This window comes from Furipterus horrens, unplaced genomic scaffold, assembly GCF_987537825.1.
Source record: "Furipterus horrens unplaced genomic scaffold, mFurHor1.1.pri manual_scaffold_3, whole genome shotgun sequence".
NCBI classification, from domain to species: domain Eukaryota; kingdom Metazoa; phylum Chordata; class Mammalia; order Chiroptera; family Furipteridae; genus Furipterus; species Furipterus horrens.
The window spans coordinates 155,106,943-155,132,577 of NW_028327173.1; the positions used below are offsets into that span (position 1 = coordinate 155,106,943).

Genomic DNA, 25,635 nt, shown 5'->3' on the forward strand with positions numbered 1-25,635 from the left:
TGCAAACTACAATGATGTGCTTTAGCCCAGCAAGATCATGAGGAAAAACTGTCGGAATTTATCTTGTAGGCAGTTAGTTGCACTTTGGATACTGCAATTATATTTACAATCTCTGCCTTCCAGGACCACCCCTGGGTCCCCTACTGATCTGAAAATGGAGTCACTGTGGTCTAACACTCTTTTGTCATCTTAAGTCGCATAAACAACTTCACTGGGCATTAAAATGCTTTCCTCTCTGTTCTGCACAATAATGAATCAACTCTAAGAAGACAGTACAAAGGGGGACAGATGATTTAAGTTATTTAATTAGTACATGAAACACAAGTTGGATCCTAAATGAGCATTTGAGCAAGGTTGTTTCCTATCATTAAACAATCCAAAATCAATAATTAAATATAAATTTAAAACCTCAGAATCTGAAAGCCAAAATGAACGAAGTGAATGAAGCATAGAGCAAGTCAAATTGATATTACCTGAAAAAAAATTGTTTTGCACAGAAATGTAAAAAGACCAAATTTGGCTTCCTTCTTTTTGTGTGAAAGGAGAACGTATGGAAATTCAGGACCTTGGTGTTTGAGCAATGGTAAAAGTCAGATACTTATGATTACAACGTTCTTTTCATAAAAAAAATTAAAGAGACCATGTCGGCCTTCTGGAAGAGATTAAAAGAAAATCAAGAATGCTCTATTGGAAAGAGAAAAACAATAGTTATGTTTGTACCCAATATTATTAAACCATCATTCTTTATACTTCAAGTCAGGCAGAGTTTTAAAAATTTTATTTGTTTGTTTGTTTGTTTTTTAAAGAGTCAGGGAATGTTTTGTATTAAACATAGGGCTTGACAAAGAACACAAATCCTCAATAATTTTTTTTAAAGCAGAGAAACCAATGAGGAAATGAGAGTTGTGGCCAGTTGCCCTTAAAGTTCATATTGGGTTAAACATATCCTCAAGCAAGACCAGAGAGACAAATGAATCTCAGGTTTAAATCAGGTAATGCTCATATTAATTCATAGACTCTTAATCTTTTTCAAAAAAAAAAGAAAAAAGAAAGTTTGCCAACGATTACTCCTGCTCCCTACAGAAAGCTTTTGGAAAGAAATTATGCATAGTTAAGGAACATATGCAATCGTTAACTTCACCTAGGGAACATACTTGACTCACCATGATTTATGTTCTGAATAAAAGGACCACTGGAAGAGAAAATTGGCTACAGAGACCATTTTCCCCTAACCCTTTAAACACAACCCTAAGATTTCCACTGGGGATGATCATAAGAGATTCTGTGGGTGCCAGACTCCTTGGAACTCAGGTGAAAGCAGCTGTCCAGCTGTTCTTCCATGAACCAGTCCAGTCTCCGAAGGAGGCAGCCCCAAACTACGGGGTCTCCAATAGGTGCCCCAAGCCTTCTCCTGGCTGGAGTTCAGGAGCCCACATTCAGTGGCTACTTCTCAGCTGCTGTGTGTTAATCCACCTGCGGTGAGACCAACCAGACTCTCAGCAGGGCAGGGGGTGGGTCCCTGTGCCAGTTTCCAGATACTTACTGGCACAGTTTCCTGTGGAAACACTCTCCACATGTTTTTTATTTCAGAAGTCAGATCATGTAGCTGATGTTTTTAAAATAAGACCTAACCAGAGAAAGTGGCCAAAGGGCCATTGTGCTAACCTTAGACAGAGGCACTTACACTGATATGGTCTGACGTCAAAGTCAGAAGGTCTTCATTGGATGGATGAAGTTTTTCAAACAGAATAGTGTCTGCTCCTTTGGAATAAAGCTTTATCTGTCCTTCCGGGTTTCTAACTGAAAAGAAAAAAAGTTTGGAAAGTAGATTATAATCAATAAAATCTGTCAAAACTTGGCTCTCCCAGGGCTCTAGCCAGGCAATTTGGAAATGGGCATAATGTTTTACCCAGTAGTAAAATATTCAGTGTCTTTGGTTAGAAGGTCACTACCTAAGTCACTTGGCTTTATTCCTATTTTTTTAACTTTGAAATATTTCATCTACTGGAATCCTTTGATTTCCCAAACTCAGAAACAGTGTTTTTATTCTGATGAGTATGACTTTCCTATTTTCCTTGCTACTATTTCTGAAGGGTTGATACATTTAAATTAAGTCTGTTTGAATAGAATTGAGAACTTTATTTGCCTGTCTCCTGGTGTGAAACTCAAAACCTGCTATAAGAATTAACTATCAATGATATGCTAAATGATCTCCATATGAAATTCAAGCCATTCAAAGCAATGGTTTTTGCATTAGTTCTCAGCCTTTGCTAACAAACTTCTTTACCCCCTTTACTCCTTGGAAAAACCCTTTCATTCTTGGTGGTTCATTCTTGAGCCACAATCCTGGCGGGAAGCATGCCTCACAGAGGGCTTTCAAAATTAAAATTTCTGCCTTCTTCTCACTGGAAGTCTATATTAGTACGGCTGTGTTTTTAACCTGCCTGCCAAGGTTTACGAATGGCAGGCTTCCTTAGGCTCCTCTCAGCTCCAGTCCCCAAGCCTTCCCCTAGATATCCCACATGTTACTGTCATTTACTGTCAGACAAGTTTTTTTTTTTTAAACCACAGAATACTTGGCCTACTTCATTAACACTTAACACTTAATCTAATGTACCCTGGAAACTTTTTTGTACTGGGTCTTGTCTAGGTTCATCATCTCTCCTAAGATCCTTGGTCAGTTTCCTAGTTGCCATAACTCATGCAGTTTTTCTTGTACTCTAGCTCTAATTGCCCACATTAAGGGAAAAGGAGAGAAAATATGCAATTTATCTAATTGTTCAAGTGGAGGGAGGGGGACATTTATCCCTAGGAAAGGCCTTGTCTTATTCCTATAACAATTGAATTTAATAGTTTCCCCCATATTTTCTCCCTCATATCACCAGAAATATAAAAGCAAAGTATATATTGCCAGTGTGACTTCTCTATGACCTTTTTTTGATGGTCCAGACAAGGACATCCATTCTGAAACTTTTGGGTCTCAAAACCCGTTTACACTCTTAAAACTTCATGAGAACTCCAAAGACTTTGTTATGCAGATTCTATCAATATTTACCATATTAGAAATTAAAACTGAGAAATTGTATTGTTTTATAACAATATTATAGATAATATTATTATATATTACATATATACTATATATTACTATAATAATTATTATATACTATAATATTACCTTACTATATAATAGTACTATGATGATAATTATTATAATAATAAACCTATTATATATTGTATTAACATAAATAACATTTCTATGAAATATAACAATATTTTTCCAGACAATAAAATTTAGTTTGGGGAGTGGCATTGTTTTACATGATTACATGTCCCTTTAATGTCTGGCTTAATAAAAGACAGGATTTCATATCTGTTTCTGCATTCAATCTGTTGTGATACTACAGAGCATGTGGCTTTTGTAAAGCTCCACAGTATACTCATGAGAAAAAAGAATGAAAAAGATACATAACATTAGTATTAAAAAATTTTTTTGGCTCTGGCCAGTGTGGCTCAGTTGGTAGGAATGTCGTCTGATAACCGAACGGCTGCGATAACTGAAGGGTTGCAGGTTTTATCCCCCATCCTGGCACATAAGATCCCTGGTCCAGGTGCATATGGGAGGCAGCCAATCAGTGTTTGTCTTCCACATCAATGTTTCTCTCTCTCCCATCTTCTGTCCCTTCCTCTCTCTCTAAAAAGCAGTGAGAAATGTCCTTGGGTGAGGATATATATATCTGATATGAGGTCTGTCCAGAAAGTATCCATCCATATAATATGAAAGATGGAGGCATTTATTGAAGAAGATACAAGGTATAAGAAACATTGTATATTGGACAATGACACCTCAGTCCCCTTCAGAGTAGGCAGCTTGGGACCTCACAAAGTTCTCCCAATCACCATCAGCAGCCCTGTCGTATCTTCCTGAGTCTCACTGATGTCAGAACATGGAGGCAGCTAGAATGCACACCTGGACTTTTGGTACAGTAGTCCCTCACTATATCGTGGTTCACTTATTGTGGCCTCACTGTATCCTGGGATTTTTTTAAATGTTATATTTAATTATTTATCGCAGATTTTTCACTACATCATGGGATTTTTTGGTACTGTATATGTATATTGTTAAAGTTACATAGGTTTAAGAGTATAGAATAAATTTAAGGTTCCTATTTCATGGGGGGTGGTCTGAAACATAATACCTGTGATAAGTGAGGGAATACTGTATATGCTAATCAACCTGGCCCTGGACTTAGCTGTTCCCAAAGGATATGCTGATGGACTTAGCAGTTCCCAAAAGATACACTGATGGACTGAAACCATTCTCAGGGGAAATGGTAATGGACCTATCCAATATGTTAACTAACCTGGTGGGGGGGGGGAAGCAATGAAATGTAAACGACCTGCTGAACATGTTAATAAGCAAACTCACCTTCACCAAAATGTGTGGTTGACAAGTATAAAAAAAGTGCCTGCAGAAGAGTCCTCCTATGGGCCCACGAGGAGGACCAGGAATTCCTAGTCTCCATTCCCTGTTCCCTTGCTCTCCATTTCCCTTGCTCTTATGGGCCCTTGAGTTGGTCTGGGAGCTGCCTCTCCCTTCCACCCTCCTTTCCCATTCTTCCCTCAATAAACCCATTGCCTTATTCCACAGTGGTGTCCGGGTGGCTTCTCAGAGCAAGGCTACCCTGACAATTGATGGTCTGAAATATCTTCCCTTTCAAAGGTGATATTAGTTTTGGGAAAGGCCAGAAATTGAAGGGCACCAAATCTGGGCTATAGGGGGACTGAGTCACCGGGGTGATTTGATGTTTTGCCAAAAAATTCTGCAAGAGACATGATGCATGAGTGGGTGCATTGCTATAATGAAGCTGCCAATCACCAGTTGCCCATAGCTGTGGCCTTCTGAATAATCTGAATAGTTTCCACAGATGAATGTTTAAGCTTAACTCAAAATTTGATGCAGATTGTTGCTCTACTTACTCAGTCATTTTGAATGTGACAGCCATAAAGTACATATGCTCACTCAAGGGTGCCTATTGTCTCCCACTGACTAGTACAGTGAAGTCGTCATTGTTCACGCATGCACATTCCAGTCCACTCTCCTTGGCTGCCAGGTTACATCAATGTCATGAAAACCATTCTTGTTACATTAACAATGGCTGGACTTGTGCATCCTCTGAAAAACACTCAATGTTTCCTAGGACCTCGCAGACCACATTGAGAACCACTTGTCTAGGGAAATCACAAACCCATTATGATTTATGCAAATTTCTTACCATCTCTTGTCTCAGTTTCTACATGTGAAATGGAGATGTTTTTAAAATTCTAACCTTTAAGGTCCTTTTCAACTCTATAACTTTCTGATTCAATAAAAAATTTCCTTCTCTGATGCCTTCTCTTAACCTAGCATTAGTCCCTTTAATGGACAAATCATCTTTCTTCAGTAACTACTACTCCTCCTACGTCCCCAGTCTCAATAACCAGATTCACCATTCACTCAGCCTCCAAATCAGATGTCTGGCCATCATTCAAAGCTCTTCCCCCTTTAAATCCATACATCCAACTGAAGTCATGACTTTCTCTCTGCTTCCCCCAGACTCTTCTGTAATCCAGACAGAATCATCTTCCCACTACTGCTTGGGATCTTGCAATAGCTTCCCTCTAACCTTAGATCAGGTGTGGATTCCTTAACATGGCATCAATAGAAATCTTCAAGATCTGGCCCTTTCCAGCCTATTTCCTACCCCTCAATACTACCATACAGAACATCTTTCAATTCCATCTTCTCCTTAGCTTCAAGTCTCTGGTACATGGAAGCACTTAATAAATATTTGCTTGAGTTGAATTATAATTATGAAAAACTCATTGAAAGCAGCAGCTATGCCTTTGTGACATAAGGGAAAGAAAAAGGTCAGAAATAGTTACAGGTTTGTGCTGTAAGAGTAAATGCAATAGCAATACTGAAGTGTGATGAATAATTCTGTTTTGCCATATCTCAGTGGGGTGGCTGTTCATACATTCATACAGAGAAATGCCTGACACGGCAGTGTGATTTGTAATTTGATAATCATTAAACAGTCATATAAGGATCTTGTCAGGACTTTTCAAAGAGCTATTATAATTTATTCTTCTTTAATGATCACCTGCGATTTGCCTCTATTAATAATTATCTTTGAATATTATCTCTGCATTTTAATTTACATAATTAGTAGAATTTGTGCTTCTAAAACTATATAATAAAATTTGCATGTTTTTCAATATAGTAGATTCTAAACCCTCTTACATAATCCTTTATGGAAATCTATTTTTATTTACATAGCTTCAAATTAAATCAGGGATTTTACTCCAAAATGGGAATTCTACTGGTATACATTCATGATTCAATAAATAATAGGCAAAATGGAAGGAGAAGAAAAAGGAGGATGAAGAGAGAGAGGAGAAGAAGCAGTATAGCAGATTCACATCAGGGTGTTGTCCCCACGGACCAAACATGTGACAATCATGAGACTAGCATTGTTTTTTGCCTTGTTATCAAAAAGAGACTCTTCTACTCTCATGGGGTCCTTCTTTCAAACTCAGCCAGATTAAAAACCAAACAGAACCAAAATAGAGCCCTCAAGCCTGTATGCATTTTGTGGTGGAACATTACCTTTCTTCATATGGGATCTATTAAGGCAAACATCTGATGTTTGTGGTTAGGCTGTGATTTCTCCATAGCCTGAAATGGTGACTGATGCTGGGGGAAAGCCAAAAGTTTCCCTGTGTAGCAATCTTTGGCTTTTGTCAACACCCTCAAAGCTAGTTGTGGGCCAACTCAACACCAATAACACCTCCCCTTAAGTTGTAAATAGGAGATAGCCCCTGCTGATACAACATCAGGTTGACACTTAGAGCAGCATATCGGCAACATCAGTGATGACTGCCTATAGCCTGTTGTCAAAAATATAAAAATAAACATCCACAGATGATGTTTGGTTTTAACCTGGTGAGAACAATCTCCCAGAGCTAGTTTCCAGTAGTCAAAGACCAAAACCCTACAATTACATATATGCACATGTTTTCTACAGTAGAAATTGATTTAATATGAGGATCAGGATATTTGTAAGTCATAACATATAGGGTTAAATTATACTTGAAAAACACTTACAGAACACTTACTGTGTACCAAGCTCTGTGTTTGGTCCTGAGCAGTTTAAGAAGTCTAAGGCATAGCACCTGCCTTCAAGTAGTACATGCTCTAACGATTGGGAAAATCACGGAAGTGGTATCACACTCATGTTAAGAACAAGGGGTTCAGGAGAACAAAGGAGAATACAGTTATTTGGAGAGTAGGAAAAGAATTGAGAAAACAGGTGACATTTGAATTAGACATTACCAAGGCAAGTAGGAGTTTTTAAAGAAAGAAATGAGGAAAAGAGAGTTCTAGGCAGGGTAAATAGCACATGCAAAGGATGTGGAAGTGTACAATGTATGCCGGGAATGGTGGGGTCAGCTGACTTGGAGTTCAATATTTGGGGAAGTGGAAGAACAGACAAATTGTGGCCAACTTGTGAATAATCTTGACTGTCACCCTAAGGACCTTATCCTTTAAGTTCTAGGAAGTCGCCAAGGTTTTTTAAGAAGGTGATTGCAAAGTCAGCCTGGTGTTTTAGTAAGAATGCCCTAGTGTCAGCATAAGGGATTATTTCAAGGGACAATTTCAAAGATATTGCAATGATACAAGCAAGCAATGATGAAAGCATTAACTAAAGCGATGGTACTGAAAATTAAGAGAAATGGAAAGAAGGCTTTACAATAAAAAGGGGCTTGGGGGACATCTTTAGGAAGTTTACTATAATGCCTGAGAAGGAACAACTTAGAAACAGGGTGACTACTGAGGATTCTATAGACAGGGCAAGAGAAGGAGACAGGTTTGAGAAATTCTCCAAACAGCTCCAGGGAATATAATGAGTAATAGTTGATGATCTATTAGTCCAGGGAAGTCATCCCTAAACTATGGCCCCCTGACCAGCAGTATTAGTATTAGATAATGTGGGAGCTTATTAGATGTAAATTTTTAGGCCCTACCATGACCTACTGAATCAGAAATCTGGGACTGAGGACTGGCAATCTGTTTTAAAAGGCTATTTCTGGTGGTTCTGATGGAAGCTAAAGCTTGAGAACCACTAGCCTAGAGGCATAAAGGAGTTGAGTGTCAAAAGCAAGTGAGCTACAATAGTGGTTAAGAGGCCAGACTTTGGAGAAAGAGAGACCTAAATTCAAGGATTTGCTCTAAGTCTTACCAGCTGTGTGACAAGTCATGTGACAGATGTGTGAAAATCTTTAGTATTTATTTAAAATCTCTGAGCTTTAATTTTCTCATCTTCTAAATGGAGTAACATACTACTGCAAGATCTAATAAAATAATTAATTGGAAAGTATTCAGTTTACTGACAGGCATATGGTAAAAAGTTGTTAACAATTTTAACAAGGGTTACAGTAAAATTGTTAACAATTTTAATAAGGGCTACAAGAAAGAGCAATACTTGTGAAAGAAAGTTTTATATTAGACATAAAAAAGCTGAGGTAACCATCATACAACCCAGTAGCAGAATCCAGGAGAAGACTGAAAATATTTATGGACCTCAGAGAGAGATTAAAGCTGAAGAATCATACAGGAAGGACACAAAATCTAGGCAATAGCTACAGTCCTGTGAGTGGCCAAGATTATCCAAAAAAAAGAACAGAAAGTAAGAGGTGAAAAGGACACCAACAATGAAGAGTAGGATAGAGAATAGTCAGCAAAGGAGCTGGAGAAAGAAAAGAGGGGAGAAGAGAAGAACCAGAGCCAGTGAGGCTGCAGAAGCCAAAAGAGAAGAGTTATGAGAGAAGGTCAACAGTCTCAATATTACAAAATTTAAAAAGGTAGACAGGTAGGTAGGTAAGTAGGTAGATACATAGATGATAAGATAGATATATAGATGGATCGATAGATGAGAGATAGACGATAGATGGATAGATAGGTAGATAAAGGAAGGCAACTGCATGGGAAAGTTATGAAGGGATCGGAAACTTACGAGGAAGCATTCTTCTTCAGTAGTGGAAGCAGAAGCCTCGCCCTAATAAGCTGGAAACAGAAATAAAGGTGAGGAGCAAACACTGACACTGACGTTGAAAAATTAGGTTGTGATGAAAAGAAGAAAATGGAGTGGCAAAATCTGTGAGGTCAGAACATAAAAAATATCTTTAAAGAAATAGGGTAAAAATAGAGTTGTGGGCTGAAAGGAAAAACCAGTAATAAAGAAGAAATCAAAGACACAGGAAGGAAAGGGACCAGGTAGAACCTGTGGCTTTGAAAAGAAACAAGAGCAGAAAAAAGAATGAGTAAAGTTACAGCTTGGGGATGGAGGAGGAGGATGGGGAAAAGTGTAAGGTGAGGGTGCACATTTCTGAAGGCCTCTATTTTTTTAGAGAAACAGAAGATGACTTTAGTTTCAAAGAGTGAAGGAGATCATGACACAGTTGAGGACTTGAGGAAAGGATAAAGCTTAGAAGATCTGTTCTAAGGACTGGAAACAGGAGCAAAGTAAGGATGAGAAGGACATTAAAGCAACACTAAGGGTTAGCGCAGAGTTAAAAAAGCTTCATTTGCTGTGGTGCTAACTACAATCTCAGGTGATCATCTCCAGCAATGAAGCTAAACAGAATGAATGTATGATAATGAGGAAGCTGATGATGATGCTCACAAAACAACAATATCGACCACAAGTTGTACGTGCCAAGGAATTTAGGAACTCATTCTAAGCCAGTGTTGTGTAGTGATGAAATGAATGGGCCTGGCAATCAGACCTCCTCGATTTGAATTTCAGCTCTTTCAGTTCAAGTTATGTGACCTTGGTCAAGTTACTCAATTTCTCTGTGTTTCAGTTTGTTATCTTTAAAATGGTCATAAAAATACAGTACAGTTTTTTTGTGACAATTAAATCAGCTAATTCATGCAGAGCATGTAGAACAGTGCTGGACACATAAGTATTTGATAAATGTTAGTTATTCTTATTACTACAGTGTTGAGGCTAATTTGAGGATGACAGAAGTTTATAAAGTTACAAAAATATCACAATTCTCAGCCTATAACCAAGAATGAAATCATCCTTGAGAAGCATCAATAACAATAGTATTATACTATCTAAGATTAAAAATAATCACAACCACATTCCATACCTATGACAGACATTCTTTTTCTGGTATTGTTGAAATCCAAAAAGGCAAGCAATTGATAAGTAACCAGCGTTCCAAGTTCTTCTATTGTTATTGTCTCTGGGGTCCGAGATTTAAAAATGAACCCCAAATTTCTTACAGCAGTCACTAGAGCCCCTTCATCAGGTGATTGAACTTGATAAATCAGCTCTCCTAAAAGGAGAAGAAATAAGTGGATTAAACATCAACCAAGAAAGTATGTTTTTAAAAAAGAAAAGAAACAAATGTATTAATACTAGAAATAATAGCTAACATTCATAGAATGCCAGTACCAACTCCAACTCATTCTTCAACACTCAATTCCAATGGCAGCTCTAGGAATCAGACATTTTCCACTCACCAACCAGCTGGACCAGGTGCTTATCCTGGGGGATATGCATACCAACAGAGTAGCCCTTGTCATCTAATTTTTAAAAAGTACTGAGTCACCTTTCCACTATGCTGGAAGTTGCTTAGGTCAGAGACCATACCTTTGTATTTTCAGTAAACAACAGATGTGCCATGGAGGTTTTATATGCTAAAGCCCTTAATATATATTAATTCACATATTCTCATGGCAAGCCTTTGAGACAGGGATTATTAAAAGTATTATTTGCATTTATAGTGGTGAAACTTATGACTGAGAGGTTGTGATTTTTGCAAAATCACACATCAAAGAATAATGGAGTGGATATTCCCAATTCCACTCAGTCTGCCACTAGAGACCTTTCTATGAGAAGGTATGTAAGTAATCCACTGAAATTAAAAGAATTAAACCTGGTGTTAATCCTTGACACTTGATATTGTGTATGTGTTGTGTTAAGGGTAAGAAGGGACAAGAGAGAAAAAGAATGAAAAAATAAATAAAAATACACTTTAAGAAACGATATGTATAAAGCAAGCCCTTCTATATAAAATTAGTATATTATCTTTGTATGTAAAAATAAATTTTAAAAAGTAGTCAGAGCTAGATCCATAGTTACTGATTTAAAGTGATGGGCATGATAAATTGTTAAGAAAACAAGTTGCATATTAATGTATATACTGTGATTCCTTTTCTTAAAAACAAATAAAGCACCTACATATCCACAACTGGAAAGGGTAAAATGATTCACACGGAAAGTTACCATTGGTTGCCCCTATATTGGAATTATCAGAAATAGCATATACAAATATTTAATAGATTTTCAAAAATAAAAGAGAGGTGTGAAATTAAACAGATTTGAAAAAGAGTTAAAGATCCTGTAGAAATTAAAAATAAAATCTGCAGATTAGATACAAGTAGAAAAATAATTAGTGTACTGAAAAAATAAAGTTTCAGAATATATCCCAGAGGGAGGAAAAAATGGAAAAATGAGAGACTTGTTAAAAGACATAGAGAATAGAGTGACGATATCTAAGATTGAAGATCTGAGAAGAAAAAATTAGTAAGAGGCAATATTTGAAAAAATATGAGCTGAGGAAATTTCATAAGTGATAAAAAATGACATTCTTTAGATTCAAGAATGTCAATGATCCTAAGTAATGCAATTTTTTAAAAATGTCATACCTATACTAAGAAAATTGAAAAAGAAGAATCTTAAAAGTAGCGAGGAAGAAAAGAACAATTACCTTCAAGCCACAACTAAACTTACAGCTAAGTATACAGTAATAGAAATAGCAGCCAGAATACAGTAGAATATCTTTAATATACTGAGAGAAAATTGTCATCTTAAATTTCCACACACAGCAAAACACCTTTCAAGACAAAGAATGAAACAAAGTTTTTTCAAACAGTTTTTGAGAGTTTGCTACCAGTAAGCTCTCCCTAAAAAAAATTATAAAGAATACACTTTCAGTAAACAGAAGACCAGAGGTGGGACAAACATTGAAGAACATGGAAATTAGTGAGTACATGAATAAATCTAAGCAAACATTGACCATTAAAACAATAAAAATAATATCTTGCAATATTAGAAAAGGAGACACATGAGAATACTATACTATATAAATCAGACAAGGTTGATTAGCATTGAAGTGTTTTAAGATCCTTGCTTTGTTCAAAAGAAGGTTTAGGTTTTGACAAGTTAATTATGCAAAAATTTCTAGACTAACCATTAAAAATACTAATAGGGATATATTATTTCCAAAGCAGCAGAAGTAAAAATGAACTAAATCTATAAGACAAAAATTGAAGAAAATAAAAACAGAAGTGGGACTAATATAACATATAAAATAAAATGGTAGAAATAGATATAAATATATTAATAATTATATATTTAATATCTAAATATATCAATAATCAATAAAGGTAAATGGACTAAATGTTTCACTTAACCTTTTGTTTTGTCAAACTAGATATTTTTAGATGGCAGACATGCTGGTTCATATTAAAATTGTCACAAGAGGTGTCTAAAGCATAAAGAAAAAGATTAGCAGAAGAAAGTCATAAAAGGTAAATAATGCAAATATTAGCAAAGAGAAAACATCTATAACAATATTAATGTCAAACAAAATAAACTTTAAGGCAAAATATTACTAGAGATAAAGAAGATCTATATATGTATATTAAATGTAGTTTTCAAGAACACATAAGTCTAGTATCTAATTAATAACATAACATTAAAACATACAAAGCAAACACTGACAAAATTACAAATAGAAATAGACAAATGTACCATTATAGTTGATAATTTTAGCATACTCTCATTAATTGAGAAACCAAATAGTCAAAATAATCCAGAGATATAATATTGAACAATATAATTAATAAACATTATTGAATGGATATATTTAGAACCCAGTATCCAATAACTGTAGAATATACATTCATTTCAAGCACATATGAAACATTTATGGAAATTGAATACATACTAGACCATTAAGCAAGGCTTAACAAATTTTAAAGGACAGATATAATAAGGTAATTGATAAGAAAAATTATTAATTTTTTATCTCTCTGTCATCCACTAAAATATAAAAAAAAGCCTACTGGAGCACTTATACTTTCCACTTTTCTGCTTCTGAAATTTCATCCAGGCAAAGGGAATGAGAATACAAACTTCTCCAAGTTATTTCTCCATGAAACAAATAATATATACTTACAATAAAAGCCATTGATAGATGAAAAAAAAGATATTGTATGCAGCAGTGAAAAAGAACAAAAATTTTTCCATTTGCAATAACATGGCAGGATCTAGAGAGTATTAGTCTAAGTGAAATAAGTCAGGCAGAGAAAGACAAATACTATATGGGCTTTACTTATATGTGGGATATAAAAATAAGTAAGCAAACAAACAGAACAAAATGAAGACAGACCCATAGAAGACAGACCAAAGGGATGGCTACCAGCAGGAGGAGTGGAGGTAATGGATGAAAAAGGGAAGGGGAATATAGCCACTAACATTGTGGTAAGTTTACACAGTGACAGATGATTACTCAAATTAGTGAGGTGTTCATATTGTAAGCTATAAAAATGTTAAATCACTATAGTTTACATCTGAAACTGATATAATAAATATAAGATTATATAAAAAATATACTTAAAAATAAATAAAATAATAGCAACACCCTCAGCTATAAATTATACAATAATTACAGTTTTAAGTTTGTTACATTTAGGCTCTATTCTTTTGCATAACTAACATTTATATTTAAAAAATTGATATTTTTTTCAATGTACTTTAACATATATGCACTTAAGTTATCTATCTTATAAATAAAGCTTTAAAAGAAAAGCAAATATCCTGGCCAAGATGGAGGCATAGACAGACACACTGGGTCTCCCTTCACCACTAAGAAGGAATACAACTACTTCAAAACTGGAGACAACCAGAAGTTCCAGAAAATCAAGCTGCATGGAAGTCTAACAAACAAAGATATAAAGAAGAAATACTCATCCAGACAGGTAGGAGGGGCAGAGCTGGGGTGGAGAGGATGCAGTGTGGTGGCGGCAGCAGCGGCTGGCCAGCGGAAAGCGCAGTCACAGGTTTTAAAAAGTCAGGAGGGACACCTGGGGAGCGCTCACAGCTCCTCACCAGATCTCACAGCTCACAGTCCCAGAACCGGGGAAAATCAAGTCTCATTGCTTCTGACTGTGCAAATCAGTGGAGGTTGGGGTGGAGGCAGAAACTGCCAGTCTCTCAGAAGAGTCCACTTGTTTAAGGGGCCCCCACGGTCCTATAACGTCCACAGACCCACCTACTCTGAGAATGACAGCCAGGGCAGCAGCTAGAGGGGCGTCAGTCCGGTGCGGAAGTGGGAGAGGTGCCTGGAAAAGTGGCGAGTGCTGGGCAGGCAGCATTGTTCCCTCTCAGACCCCTCCCCCACATACATCGCCACAACATGGTGAAATGGGTTACCCTGTACTGACTAATCCCTAAGGCTCCATCCCTTACAACGTAACAAAGTGACAGCTCTACCTGGGACATGGAAGCAAACAAACACAAGAACCTGACAGAATGAGGAAACAGAGATTTATGGCCCAAAAAGGGGAACAGATCAAGGTTCCAGTGGGAGAACTAAGCAATAAGGAGATAGCCTAACAGACGCAGATTTTAAAACACTGGTGATAAAGATGCTCACAGGCTTGACAGATATGCTTGAGTACGGCAAACACATAAGAGAAGAAGTGAAGGCTATGCTAAATGAAATGAAGGAAAATCCACACAAAACCAATGGTGAAGGGAAGGAAACTGGGGTTCAAGTCAATCATTTGGAACATAAGGAAGAAAAAAAAGTCAACCAGTGCAGAATGAGGAAGCAATTATTGAAAAAAATGAGAAAAACTTCCCAAATTTTGCAAAGGAGATGGACATACAGGTCCGGGAAGCACGGAGGGTCCCGGGTGAGCTGAATCCAGAGGGGACCACACCAGGATGCATCATGATTGAGATGCCAAAGGTGAAAGATAAAGACAGAGTCCTGGAGGCAGCAAGAGAGAGGCTGAGAGCTGCCTACAGGGGTTTGCCTATAGGACTATCAGCTGATTTCTCAGAGGACACTTTGCAGGCAGGAAGGGACTGGCAAGCAGTATTCAATATGATGAAAGGCAACCTGCAACCAGAACTACTCTATCCAGCAAAGCTATCATTTAGAATGGAAGGGCAGATGAAGTGCTTCCCAGACAAGGTAGAGCTAAAGGAGCTCATCATCACCAAGCCATTATTATATGAAACGTCAAAGGGACTTACTTAAGGAAAAGAAGATCAAAATTATGAACACTAAAATGACATCAAACTCACAACTATCAACAACTGAATCTAAAAAATAAAAACCAAATCCAAGTAAGCAAACCAGAATAGGAACAGAATCATAGGTATGGGGATCACATGAAGGGTTATCAGCTGGGAGGGGGGAGGGGGAGAAATGAGCATACGGTCCAGGGATTAAGAAGCATAATCAAAAGTTCTGGCTGCTGTGGCTCAGTGGATAGAGCGTCGGCCTGTGAGCCAAGTGTCGCTGGTTTGATTCCCAGTCAGGGCACATTACTAGGTTGCACATCAGGTCCCCAGTTGGGGGTGCAAGTGAGAGGCAACTACACAGTGATGTTTCTCTCCCTCTCTTTCTCCTTTCCCCTCTCTCTAAAAATAAATAAAGAAATAAACAAAATAAAATAAATAAATGAACAAACAATTGAAAAAAAAAGAAGAAGCATAATCAATTGGTACAAAATAGACACAGGGAAGTTAAGAATAATATAGGAAAGGGTGAAGCCGAAGAACTTATATGCACAACCCATGGACATGAACTAAGGTGGGTGGGATTGCTGGATGGAAGAGGGGTACTGGGTGGAGGGGAGCAAAGGGGAAAAAATTGGAACTACTGTAACAACATAATCAATAAAATATACTTTAAAAAAAGCAAATATAATTTCCCCCTTCTCAGTGATACAATCCTTCACTTTAGAATTTGATATCTCAAAGCAAGAGGCAGAAATAGTTCAAAGGACACATACATTTACCTCTCTGCACTTCAAAATATCTTTATATGGCAGAAGAGATATTAGCCAACACCCAGTAGAACATGTAAAATTTAAGAGTGATAATGCTAAATGTTTCCAAGAATATGAAGGAACTGACAATCTCATTACTGATGGTAGGAATGTAAAATGATATGACCATTTTTTTTAAATAGTTGGTAAGTTTCTTATAAAATTAAACATACCTACAATATGATCTGGCAATTTCCATTAAGTATTTATCAAAAAAAATTTGTTAAATATATTTTGAAAGATATAAAAATGTTTCTTGGCAGCTTTACTTATAATAATCTAAAGTTGGAAACAACCCAAATGTGCATGAACAGAGAACTGAAAAGAAAAAACGTAGTATATTCAAACAATGCAATATTACTCAGCAATAAAAAATGAACTATTATTGATTGATATGACAACATGGATAACAAAAATATTACATTGTGTGAAATAAGGTAGGCACAAAAGAATATATATTGGATCATCCCATTTATATGAAGTACAAGAACAGGAAAACTCATCTTTGATGATAGAAATCAGAGCAGTGGTTGTCTGGACGGAGGCTGGTGGTATAGACTGTAATGAAGCATGAGTAATCTTTCCGGAGTGATGGAAAAGATTTTGTACCTTGATCAGGATGGTGGTTTTAGAGTACGTATATATAATTGTCAAAACTCATCAAACAATACACTTAAGATCTTTGTGTTTTGTTGCATTTAATTATATCATTTTATGAAAAAAATTAAATGGTAATAGAAAAGAAGAATGAATATTTATCATTAAACCAGAAATTTGAGAAATGTCTGAAAGATAAAAAGTAGATTTCATCAGTGAAGAAATAGGAAAAACACAGCCCAAAGCAATAGCAAGCCTCAAAGATTCTCCAAACTCAGAGTCATAAAAAAGAGGAAAGCAGACGTGGTGGTGGGGGAGCATTGGTAAAATTAATGAATTCCACTCAGTACTCCTGGACCACTTGGGCTCCTGCTCCCATGAGCTTACTCTGAACAAGAGGCTGCAGTAACATTTGTTCCCAAAATAAAATGTTGAAAATGTTCTTCAACTCAAAATGTACCATTGACCTAAGGAAACCTCAAAGATTTGTTGGATCTGGAGACCAGGCTGAGAAGAGCCTGAAGCAGCTTGAGAATTCCAAAAGGATAAGAAAAAGAAAATGAGAAAACGGAACTCGGTGAATCTGATGTCTTCTTCCCAGCAGACCTTAAGTACAAATCTCTCTCAAATGCGAGTTCTGGCACAGATGCCCAGCACTAGATTTGAAAAAAGAAAGTTAACCCTAGGTAGCATATGAACTCCAGAAGGGAGGAATCTCTCACCTACATGACAAGCTGTGTATTCTGCCTCTCCCCAACAATCTTGGCAAACAGGCCACTGTAATCAGAACCTACATTAACCGAGAGGCAAACAGGGATCCTCAAACACAAATACATACTGGCAACCACAATTCATCAAACACTTGAGAACAACATAAAAGCTAGACACAAAACTCAAATAATAACATTCCATAAAATGAGACATAGTAGAGAAAACAATGAATATTTCAAATTAAGTGTAATTAATATTTTCAAAGAGATCTAAAAATATACAATAACATTAAAAGCAGATTGCAATTAAAATAGAAGAGCTTGGTAAATAAGCTCAAAGACAGACATAAAAGAAACTTACTTGAATGTATTGTGATATCCTCAGATGAAATGTAATAAATAATTATTGACATTAGTATTATAAAGATAAGTTTAAATTCATAAATATAATTATATGAATCCTCACAGCAATAAAAATGAGAGGCATGGGTTAACCCAGCATCATCAAGGGCAAAACATGGTTGGATGTAGTTCCAACAAAGAAAATATGTAATACATACAAGTGTATGTATGTATATATATACATACATACCTACCACACACATACATACATATGAGTACATACAGTCTACATTATAAATATATTTCACTTTTGAGTAAAATTAGTTGGGTAGTACTTTTTAGTCTATAGTTAATAGTAGAAAGAAAAATTAACTTGCAAATGAAGTAAATTGGTCTTGAATGAAACAAGAAGCTAATTCATTAACACCATTACCTACCCAACTCATTGCTCCAATCTTAAAGTGACCCAGCTGATTTTGTTCTATTCTAGAAACTCGGAGCTATAAACAACCATCTTACTGGAAAAATTCGTTGTAAGCACGCACCTGATGGTAATCTGCATTTATTATATGTGCATGTTAATAATGAGAGATAAGTGGAAAACATTCTGGGATATAAATAAATACAAAGAAAAAAGTTAGTGTGATAGGTTAGCTCCTTATGCAAAGCTGTACTTTCAATTAAAAAATCCTTCCAATTCCAAAAATATTAAATAAAAGTATCAGTGCTGACTTAAAAACCAAGGCTCACCATTCAGACACACTTTCACTCACTTACCTGCACTGTTTTCCTCTGACATTACAGTGTGGCAGAGAGCAAGTACGCGGAGGAATTCATGCACTTTGGGATCACCCACTTTAATGGATTCCATCAGATAGTGGTCAGAGAACTGAAATGTTTTGTTTCTTTGGGGGGTGGCCGAGAAATCCATAGGCTTTGTTTTCTGTGGGAGAATAACAACAACAAAACTAGAAACCTCATTTCAACAGTAATCTTTTAAAATTGAAAAACATTTCCTCTAAGCATTTTTAGTGCATATATTATTTTTCAGCCACAAATGTCTGGCACTAAAGTGGCTTTCTGTTTCCTCAATAATGTTAAATATTATGTTTTCATTTCAGAGCCATGCAGTAAAAGTGAATCTCCCAAAATCATATGGGGAAAAAAACATCCAATGGCTATAAAGATCCTCAAATGCTTATTCCAACTTCAAAATACAGAGAATCCCTGAAAACTGGAAGTTTTTTTCCCAAAACTTACTCAATAGCAAAGCCTAACCTGACTTCAACTCATTTTGGCAGCAATATCTGACCTGGTTTGACATGCATCTAATTATAGACTGTTTTAGCCTATTTACTGTGAATTAATAGTTTCTGGTGCAAAAATAATGTTTGACTATAGAATACTTTCTCAGGTCTCACTGGAGATATTGCATAATATAATGACAAAATTAAAATTAGTATCTTGAGATATTTGCACTCACATGTTCATTGCAGCATTACTCACAGTAGCCAATAAGTAGAAATGACATAAATGTCCATTGACAGATGAATGAATAAAGAATATGTAGTATAAGATCCCAAAATTGTGGGTAAAACCTACACTCACTCCTCCCAGGACCAAACTAGAATTATAACTAAACTATAAAAACATCAACCTGAATGACCAACCAAAGACTAGCCAAACGGAACTTTTGTAACAAAGGGTTTACAGTAGACACCACATCGAGACTGGTGGGAAGAGCAAAGATGCGAAAAGAGCTGGACCCACTCCCATGGGCAGCAGTTAATGTCCCAGGGGGATATCTCAGGCCAAGAAGAATTAAATGAGTCAAAGGAGAACACTCTTGATATTAAATTGTATAATTCATAATAAAAATGTAACCACTATAACTATCAATGTACCCCCAAAACAGCAAAACAAAACAAAAATTTCAGGTTATGTAGGAGCTAGAGAGAGATTATCAGAACACTTTAATTAACCTATTTAATTCAAACACATAACATATATAAAAGTTAAATAATGAAACAAAAGACCTAAGTGGTATAATTAATAAGATAGAACTAAATTACATTTAGCTAATTTTATACTTTAAAAACAGAATATACATTTGCTTTCTTTTTAAGGACCCTGAAACACTGATCATAGTAAGCCACAAACAGTATGGAATTTCCTCAAAGAACTAAAAATGGAACTGCCTTTTGATGCAGCAATTCTATTGCTAGGATTATATCTGAAGAATCCTGAAACCCCAATTCAAAAGAACCTATGCACCCCTATGTTCATAGCAGTGCTGTTTACAATAGCCAAGTGCTGAAAACAGCCTAAGTGCCCCTCTGTAGATGAGCGGTTCAAAAGACTGTGGTATATTTACACAATGGAGTACTTTGCAACAGAAAGAAAGAAGGAACTCTACTTGCAACAACATGGATGGAACTGGAGAGACTTATCCTTAGGGTAATAAGCTAGGCAAGGAAAGAAAAATACCATATGATATCACCTAGTACAGGAAACTAATGAACAACACAAACAAATGAGCAAAATTGAACCAGAGGCATGTAAACAAGGAGCAGACTAACAGTGACCAGGGGAGAGGGGGAAAGAGAGAAAAGGGGTAAGTAAGGAAAGGGTCTCGTCAAGGAACTAGTATAAATGACCCATGGACATGGACAACGGGGTGGGGACTGACTGTGGGAGAAGGTGTGGGCTGGGTTGGGGGTTGAGCAATGGGGGAAAAATGGGACAACTGTAATGGAAAAACAATAAATTAATTAAAAAAAGAAAGAAAACCCTAATAAATTCTAAAAAGTAGTAATAATACAAATATATTCTTTCTTTAAAGCACAATCAAATTAGAGGGAAAAAAACTTTACTACTTGGAAATTTTAAAACTCTTTCTTAAAAATTCATGGTTCAACATAAATATTCAAATTGACATGATAAAAATAAAGATACTTTACTAACTCCAAACCAGAATTCATGTGATAAAACTAAAGAAGTGTTCAGGAGAAAATTGATGACCATAAATATTTTATTTAAAAAGGGAAGAATAAAAATAAATATTAAGCATCATGTATAAAGTTGAAGGGAAATAAAAGAAACCTAAGGAGTAAAGAAAGAAGGCATTAATAAAGATAAAAGCAGAACTTACTGATTAAAACACAAGAAAAAAATAATATAAATAATAAATAATTTCAAAAGTTGTACTTTTTGTGGGAGAAAGGGGAAACTTTCTAACAGAATCAAGAAAAGAAAAGAAATACAAAAAATAACAAGAAATGAAAAAAAGAAATAGCCACAAATAAAGAGGAAATTAAAAGAATCATAAGAGATCTCTTTGCTCAACTCTTTGCAAATAAATCTGAAAATCCTGTTAAATTGGAGACTATTTTAGAAAATACAGTTTTCCAAACCATTTCAGAAAAGGTAGAAATTCTAAACAGATAACTACTACAGAAAAGAAAATGTCATCAAAGGGCTACCACCCCAACAGTACCAGGTCTACATGACTTTACAGGTGAAGATTGTGAAAAAACTTGAAGGCACAGACCATTTTGGTGTTATATGAATTGTCCCATGAGATATTAAAATAAGGAATAAACATTCTCTTTCAAAAGCAAATAAAACATCGATACCAAAGCAAACATTACCCTCAAAATAAACATTGAGGATGGACGTATCTTACAAATGCCAATGCATGTATCTAAATGAAGCATTAACAAACATAATGTGTAGCTGGTTGAAAAAAATTTTAACAGAACAAGTGACATTTATGCTCAGAAACTGTAGATAGAGGATAATCCAATAAAAAAGTGGGTAAAAAATTATGAACCACAAATTCACAGGAAAGAGTATATTGTACAATAGCCTACTGAAAGTTTAAAAAGATGTTCAACCTCACTCATAATAAGAGAAATTAAAATTAGAATGATTTTGATATAATGTTTTTCACATAGTTTTCCAATGATCAAAAACTCTGGTAAAACATTGTGTTGGTGGGTGTTTATGGGAAGGGTAAAATGGTATAAATTCTAAAGAGGATAATCTGGCAATATTTATGAAATTACAAATGCATACACCTTTTGATTTAGGAATGCATTTCTAAAAATGGAACTTGTTATAGAGTAGGATCCATCTGAAATAGCACAGGTATACACTTATTTTTCTGCATTTTCTTTACTAGCAAAATAAGAAATATCCTGAATGTCCAATAGTGTCTCCTTCCATAAACTATGGAACATTAATATAACAAAATACTATTCATTCATTAGAAAAAATAAAAGAGTACTTTCTATTTTTTACTAATCTAGAAAAATCTCCAAGATACATTGTTGAAAAAGAAAGTTGAAAAACAGTATATATAAGTATACGCTAACATAAAAAAATGGAGAAATATATTTGCTTGCATATACATAAATATCTCTAAAAGAAAAAAAATAGTGGGAACTATGTGGTTGGGGGTCCCGGATAAGCAGGAATGTTGAACCATGTGAATCTATTTTTTGAATATTATGTATCTCATCTGGTCATAGTGGAAATCAGGCCACCAGGAACTGATCATTTTTAAAATGCATGCACAATTTTAAATTAAAAGTAAGTGTGAAATTTTATCACCTCCACACCTTAGTTATGTCTGTCTTCTCACCCATGTCATCATGTACTTCACCTGCCAAACAAAAATTGAGAATTAAAAATAAATGAAATTAAAACTAGATTTAGACATTTAGTCTCAAAGAATAGACTTATTTATTAAAGTACCAACAATGAATGACATTATGAGTTCAAACACAGACTTTAGGAATGTTTTCAAATTGTAACCCTTGACATGGCAATCTATACAGAGAGATACTCATGTTTGTCCAAGATAGAACTGATACGCAACATGCATTTAAACAAAATGAAAAACTTGCAATCATGTTTTTCTTAAATCTTTTTAGCCTGTCATTACATCATCTATAATGTTTGTAAGAGGCAAATTTTGTCTTCTACCTTATCTCCATTGTTGGGGAATCCAAAATTATATCCTATACAGACCAATTCTCATCAATGGTAGAGTCTGGTGAGAACATCTTTGTGAATCTTGGTTGGGGCCAGATACAACTGTGTAATATGAACATCAGATGAGCATGTAAACTTTAAACGATGTCAGTAACCTTCTGCAAGCAGAGGACATAGCCACCTCTGTGCCAGATATTTTTTAAAAATTTTTCTTAGTATAAAGCCAATATGTGATTATTATAGATATATTGCAAAATATAGCACGTTTACAGTAGAAAGTAAAAAGTAGTAATAGTCCCACCATCCAGAGATAACCGATATTTATAGAGTTGTTTGGGGTTAATGGTATATGTGTGTGTTTGTGTAAATGAGTGTATACACATATTCATCATACTATCCACAGATTTCTGCTTCCTGCTGTTTTTTAACCACTTAGAGTGTAAGAATTGCTGCTGCCACTATCAGTTCTTTGTGAATTTAATTTTGAGTGGTTGTATGATAGCCCATGTAGCACAATTTATTTTAGATTTATCTTATCTGAAGGTCTGTATGATTTTTTTCTAATTTTTGTTAGGCACTTGAAGGTTTAATACTATTTGTCAGTCCTATAAATCTTGTAATAATCATAAGAGTTATTTCCTCCAATCCTGTGCCAGGCACTTACATTATCACTAATCTTTATAACAAATTTGCCAGATGAAGATTTTCATTCTTGTTTGATGGATGAGTGAACTGAAGAACTGAGTTCAAAGTAACACAACTAAACCAAAACTGAAAAGGCAGCGTAGTGGATTTTTGGACCTAAGTCTCTCTTTACACTACATAATGCTGTGACCCAAAACAACACTTGCCCAACAGTTATTTGATGGTTTTCTGGGGCACAGGTCTAAATCTGGGATGTTGTGTGGCTGCATGTGGGAGGAGTCCCTGAGCTCGTGAATGAACCTAACTAGCCAAAACCTCAAACTCACTGTGCTTATGTTCCAGTCATTGCCCCAAATGCAGTAACTCCAATAAATAGTAATAAAAAAAACAAAACTGTGCCTTTGTGTGAAAGAAAGCCCACTTTTCGAGTTGTGATGGGAGTGAAAAAAAATTAAAGAGGTATAGGAAAAATAATAGTTCTGAGCCAGAATATAGAAGATTTAGATAAATCAGAGTGGAATGTCAAAATTTCCCAAGGCCTAGATCTGTGATATAAACAAGACCAATGTGTATGAAAACAGGAAAAAGTTATTCTGAAACACTCTGTGGGTGCTTTAGTAAGAATATATTTTAATGACATCACAAATGCATCATACATTATTATGACATATAAATTAAGGGTCTAAAGAGGTTACCTAAATATTTCAGTTACTTTCTTGCATTTTTTTTTTTAGGGAAATTAAAGCTTTCATGGGATTTGTAAATTTGGAGATTTGCAAAGATCTTGGGATATATACTTTGCAAAAATAAAGGGCCTTCTCTAAAAATAGCCCTGTAACAAACATCTCTGCAAACAAATCTTGGTCTACACATCTGATAATTTCCTTAACATCATTTCCTAGAAGCAATATTATTATTATATTATCAATATGTGTCATAGCAAAATAATTCACAAGATTCCCCAAATTCAAAATACCTCCAATACTCTAACTAAAATTTTCCCATTTAAATGACTCTTAGGGTTAAGGCAGTATTTTTAGAAAGCCTTTAAAAACAACATCCAAAAAAATACTTTTTAAGAAAAGGTTCTATTTTATTTACTAGTCATTATGACAGTGATGTATGAAATGCACAATGTAACTGAGCATTTGTGGAAGTCCAGGTTGAAAAATATCTGATCCACTATCAGAGATGGGAGGGGGGCAGAGGAGAGGTGACACTGGGTGACAGGGATGGGTTGAAAGAGGGAGGTCAAAAAACTGAAGAGTGTAAAAACCAATTTCTTGTATTCATAGGTTTTTTTCAGGTCAAATCTTGCTTTAAAATATTTGGCAGTATGTGATGTTTCCCATCAAGAGACAAAGGGAAATTTTCCTCTTTTTCTTGGACTTCCTTTACTTCCTGAGATTTCTGTTGGGAGAAACTAGATGCTCAAAATCCAGTGAAATGAGGTTGGGAGTCCAGGAGAACCTGACAGAAACCTTCTGCAGAGTTTGCATTCTCTCAGCAGAAGGAACTGTTTGCTAATTGGCCAGAATCTGGGTGACAGGGGTAGCATCTAAATAAAAGGCTTGAAGTCCAAATACAGAGCAGGCATCCTGACAAAAGCACACAAACAGGAACAGCATATTGGTGACCTAGCTTCTTGGACCACTCAAAATAGCCCTCTACAGTGTGAATTCTCAGGAATGAATAGTAGTCTCACAAACATGGGCACTAATACGAATGGCAGAGCTGATTGGAAGGAAGTATAAAATACTACAAAGAGGGATCAAGAAAGAGAGGGAGAGAGGGAGAGATAGAGAAAAGGAAAACGAATAAGGAAGAAGGAAGAAGGAAGAAAAGGAAGGAGAGGAAAAAGGAGAAGGAGGAGGAGGAGAAGAAAGAATTCATGAACAAGGACAATAGTGTGGTAATTGCAGGGGGGAAAGGGGTGGGTGGAAGTGGAAGAGGGTATAGGGGAGATAAGTGGTAATGGAAAAAAATTAAAATTAAAAAATACTACAGAGAACTTGCCCTCCCTGGAATATGGATCCATTAAATACCACAGAGCAGAATCTCACAGTTGGAACACCAAACGGAACCTCAGACAGTATCGCATCTAAGCCCTTCTCTACCCATAAATGGTAACAAATCCAGTTTTATCTAAATTATTCAACA

The 25,635-nt window shown here is 35.7% G+C and overlaps 1 protein-coding gene across 3 annotated transcripts in view; it reads right to left on the reverse strand.

Annotated features, from left to right (window-relative positions):
• ATP8B4 (ATPase phospholipid transporting 8B4 (putative)) overlaps positions 1-25,635 on the reverse strand; it is a 247,568-nt gene that overhangs the window by 79,361 nt on the left and 142,572 nt on the right. For all 3 annotated transcript variants that reach the window (XM_090270585.1, XM_090270584.1, XM_090270583.1), the window contains 4 exons: positions 22,455-22,498; positions 18,610-18,775; positions 10,198-10,386; positions 1,685-1,800 (listed from right to left, as the gene is read on the reverse strand). In XM_090270585.1, the coding sequence (XP_090126711.1) occupies positions 1,685-1,800; positions 10,198-10,386; positions 18,610-18,775; positions 22,455-22,498 (515 nt within the window). The remainder of the gene's footprint in view (positions 1-1,684; positions 1,801-10,197; positions 10,387-18,609; positions 18,776-22,454; positions 22,499-25,635) is intronic.